The sequence below is a fragment of the Vespula pensylvanica genome, chromosome 12 (assembly GCF_014466175.1).
Source record: "Vespula pensylvanica isolate Volc-1 chromosome 12, ASM1446617v1, whole genome shotgun sequence".
NCBI classification, from domain to species: Eukaryota; Metazoa; Arthropoda; class Insecta; order Hymenoptera; family Vespidae; genus Vespula; species Vespula pensylvanica.
The window spans coordinates 1,201,343-1,206,342 of record NC_057696.1 but is presented as its reverse complement, the minus strand read 5'-3'; the positions used below and the strand labels follow the sequence as shown (position 1 = coordinate 1,206,342).

At 29.0% G+C, this 5,000-nt stretch overlaps 1 protein-coding gene across 1 annotated transcript in view; it reads left to right on the top strand.

The window, feature by feature from the left end:
- LOC122633456 (proteoglycan Cow) overlaps positions 1-5,000 on the top strand; it is a 138,979-nt gene that overhangs the window by 96,167 nt on the left and 37,812 nt on the right. The window contains exons 3-4 of the mRNA XM_043821357.1: positions 644-746; positions 3,536-3,664. Of these exons, the coding sequence (XP_043677292.1) occupies positions 644-746; positions 3,536-3,664 (232 nt within the window). The remainder of the gene's footprint in view (positions 1-643; positions 747-3,535; positions 3,665-5,000) is intronic.

Here is a 5,000-nt window from a genome sequence, read left to right as displayed (position 1 = left end):
AAAGACATGGAGGTTAACGGATCGTCGTAGATAGAATTCTCTCGTAAGCTTATAATTTATTACTATCTTACTTTAAAATTAGTGATATTATTCTAATATATATATATATATATATATATATATATATATATATATTTTAGTGAAATTTTATCTTTTTATCTTTCTTTTCACTTTACCAGACAATAATTTAACAATAAGTCCGTCCAAATCCAACATTTGTTTCATTGTCCTTTGATGGTGGAGATCGTAAATAAAAATTTGATCATAAGCACATGATTTATACTCCATAAAACGTTCATCTCTCTCTCTCTCTCTCTCTCTCTCTCTCTCTCTCTCTCTCTCTCTCTCTCTCTCTCTCTCTCTCTCTCTCTCTTTCTCTCTCTCTCTCTCTCTGTCTCTCTCTCTCTCTTTCTCTCTTCTCCTTTAAGTCGTTAATTTAATAATAAATCCTTGTAAAGCTGACATTTATATCTCCTATTTCTTTATCTTTTCTTTCTTTCTCTATCTTTCTTTTTCTCTTTGTTCGTTTGCTTTCCTTTTCTTTTTTAAATCATTAAAATATTTCATCCAAAAATGTACAAAGATACGACGAGATGAAATCGCATCGTCAATTCGATTCTAATTTTCTTTGTCTTTGTCTTAGGTGAACTTTGTCGTCCACTTAACTGCAAAAAGAAGGAACTCTGTTTACTCGAAGACACATTTACTGCCGTTTGTGTATCAAAGAAAGAACTCCATAAGTCAGGGTAAGTAACATATATATTTATTTATTTATTTATTTATTTATTTATTTATAATATATATATATTTTAATTCGAGATAATTATCGTCAAAAATTGTCTTTTACATCATTATTAATTTATTATCAAAAATTCTGTTTTTCATTATTATTAATTTATAATCTAAAATTATCTTCCAATATTATTAATTTTTACATATATATATATCTTTTTAGATTGAATGAATTATCTTATAGAGATCATATGTAACAATCTATCGTCGATTATAGTTATCGCTTTTATGTTACTTAATACCAATTAAATCTAATATACAGCACACGCGAATGGAATATACTCATAGATGACTTAACATGTCTTTCTCTCCCTCTCTCTCTCTCTCTCTCTATCTCTATCTCTCTCTCTCTCTCTCCCTCTCTCTTTGTGTACGTTCTCAACCAAAGCCACATGACTCGCTTGAAACTCATTCGGAAGTTTCTGAGTTGCGGCTCACCTCTCCTTCCGACGTCATGTTAATCGGTAAATTCGATGATCGTTAGCGATAAAATTTTCCTCTTAGGGAGATAGATTAAGATATAACGTGTATAGATATACATAGAATAACGATATAAAGAGAAAAAGAAAATTTTGTTTTTCGTTCGATGTTCTTCGATTTGACCTTCAAAATTGATTTGTTCGATGTACTTTTATCTTATATTATAGTTATATTTACTTTTACGTATAGTATATAATTTATATTTTATTACACATAATTCTTCGCTTTATTTCATTATGTGTAAATGATAGATACACACAAACACACACACACACACACACATATGTATAGCAATTTATATGCGTACACACGGATCATTTTCCTAAGAATTCAAAACACAACAAAAAAGAAAAAATGTTTCAAAATAAATATTATTTAATAATTCTCCAAGATAGATAATAATAGTTGAAGATTTCCAAGAATCGATTGACAAGGACTCGTATAAAATAATCAAGATGTCGATCTCTTTCCAAGAAATCAACCGATATATAATATAATATATTTAAGGAAAGAACATTTATAATATAAAACATGTCCGACGAAAAATTAATATTCTTTACGTATTCGAATTAGAAAAATTATCGATCACTATATTTATGTTCGTTTCGAAGTCACGATTATCCAATTTCGTTGAAAAGATAGAAATAGAAATAGAAATAAAGATAGGAGCAGTCTTTTCGACGAACTAACAGCAATAATTTTTTACATTCGTATATATATATATATATTGTTCAGGTTCATGTTTATCGACGATCTGGCCGAAGCTTTTCCACGAGTTTTCTCGAGAAATGGAAAATGGCGAAGTTTCGACATGAAACATAACCGTGTTTTCCATGGCTGTGTTTACTCGAGTAATGTTAATCCGTTTCGTCGCATTCGGTACGTTCATAGTGGTAATTATAGTCCATAGTGGAATTAACTCATGCGTCGCTATTTACAGCAAATGCAAATCGCAAGTGGTGGTCAGAGAGAGACAGCGATAGAAACAGAGATAGAAAGAGAGAGAACGATAGACAGACAGAGAGAGAGAGAGAGAGAGAAAGATAGAAAGAGAGAGAGAGAGAGAGAGAGAGAGAGAGAGAGAGAGAGAGAACACGTAGGAGTTACCAAACTTCGTAACAAGCTCTAATTTGTTGAATAAAGTAGATTCCATGACGTAAAGCGTTCTCGCTGGAACGTAGATATTTTCCAAGCTATACCTAATCGTAGAAATTACGGTGTTCGTTGACCAAAGTTGTAAGTGGACGTCTACTTATCTCGATCTTTATATACATAGATACGTACATACGTATGTACATGCGTGTGTATGTGTGTATTTGCGAGGAGGGTGAAACGAGCACTTCCATTTAATATAAGTAGACATTTTGTGAAGAGGTTGACCGAAAGGCCCCTGGATAGCTTAATGATTAGAGCAACTATCCGGAAAGTGAAAAACCCGGGTTTAAGTTTGAGTTTCTCGGTCCAAACTATTTAATGACTCAACTTTTTTACGATTCCTATATATATATGTGTATATATATATATATATATATATATATATATATATATATATATATTCAGGATGTCTCATTTTAAATGATATAGCCAAATATTTCCTACTCTATTGATTTTACAAAGGAATATTTCAAATAAAAGTTCTCCCTAAATTTCCAAAGAGAAATGTAATATGTATTGCATCTATTTCATAGTGAACTATATTTTCGAGGTAGGGAAGTTATAACAATTTTGTTCTTTTTCTCTCTCGTTTCTTTTTTTTTTTTTTTTTTCTTTTCGATGAAAATCGATACTTCGCATCTAACAAAAAAATTGTAGAAAATATCAATATGTATTCAAAGAACACTTACGATATACACTTCGTCGAATTATGATGCCTTGAAGTTTAGTAAACTGTTTAATTGCAATTTTATTTTTATTTTTATTATTTTTATTATTGTTGTTGTTATTATTATTATTATTGCTATCATTGTTAATTCCTTTTCTTTTTTTAATTTTGGATCACGTCATGTCCACGTCTACGAGATTGTGTTATATAAGTGTAACTCGTCAAGAAACGATTTTTATTGGATTAAGGAAGCACTTGAGTGTCTAAGAGTAGAAAACACGTTCCAGTTTCTTGATCCTCTTTTCTTCTTTCTTTTTCTTTTTTATGACACGTGCGAATAATCCTTCTCGATCATAAGAAATGTTGAAAAGAAAAAAGAAGGGAAAAAAGAAAAAGAAAATGTACAAAAATCAGACATTTATTTTTGTTTGTTATTTTCAGTGATGTGGTAATACCGAAATCATTAGCTGTTCAACAACGACGAATGAGAACGGATAGTTCAGCCGATACACAAGACGACGATGCCTTTTTCGATTCGGAGGACGATGATGAGGATCAGGACGAGTCTAAGTAAGTAACTAAGCAAAGCTTTGTTCTAATCGGATCAACGTCTCTAACAAAACAACTATGGCCGTGCTAGCTTTTGTGGTAAATCGTACTTTAAATCTTACATGTTCTTTCTTCAGCTCTAAAATTTATCAACGAAAACAATTCGACTTTTAAGAGAAATTTAATTTTTGCCTCTTTATTTATTTATTTTTATGTATATATGTATGTGTATATATATATATATGTGTGTGTGTGTATACATATATTGAAAGTTACTCGTAGATAATTATAATTTATAACGTAGAAGTTTATTACAATAAATATATATGAACGAAATAATTTAAAATAATGTTTCCTTGACAAAAACATAATTTGTTTATAATTTATCAATTTATTATATAATTTTAGAAATCGATCACAATTTGAATTTTTCGTTGGCGAAAGGAAATAAATTTACTTCGTAAGAATTTGTTTATAACAAATTGTTTATAAGAATATTGTTAATTAATTATTAACAATACGCTGAAAAAATAGAGAAACGTTTGTTCATTAAAATGGCGTTTGACTCAAATCTCTACGACTTTTACTTTCCGAGATATTCCCATGTAAATGAAAAACATGATTATTAATAATATAAAATAATTATTTATTCTGTGAAAATATAATTTGTTTATAATTTATTAATTTATACAATTTTACAAATTGACCGCAATTAGAATGTTTGATTGTCAAAATAATATGATTTTACTTCGTAAGAATTTGTTTATAACAATTGTTTATAACAAATTGTTAATTAATTATTAACAATATGCTGAAAAAATGAAGAAAATTTTGCCGTTTAAAATGGCGTTTGATTCAAGTCTCTACGACTTTTAGATCCAAAGATATTCCCATATAAATCGAAGACGATTACGTTGACCTACTAACCTATATAATTTCATTCATATGGTTCGGTGACACACTGACCTATATAAATTCCAAGAAATTACGATGCCTTACTACTACTACTACTACGAACAGCTGTATGAGAATTATGAATGAAAATCTTTCGAAGGCGATATCTTCGGAACGAAAAATCGTAGAGACTTGATACAAACACCGTTTTCAAGCATATTTTATTCTTTCTTTATTTAAATAATGCAATAATATTGTTATAATAAAACCGATTTTGTTAATAATTTTTTTTAATTAAAATTTTTCTTTTAATTGTATTTTCGGAACGAAAAGTCGTAGAGACTTGAAAAAAACACCGTTTTGAAGTATAATTTATTCTTTATTTATTTAAACATTGCAATAATATCGATATAATAAAATCGATTTTGTTAATAATTTTTTAAATTGAATTTCTTCTTTTCTA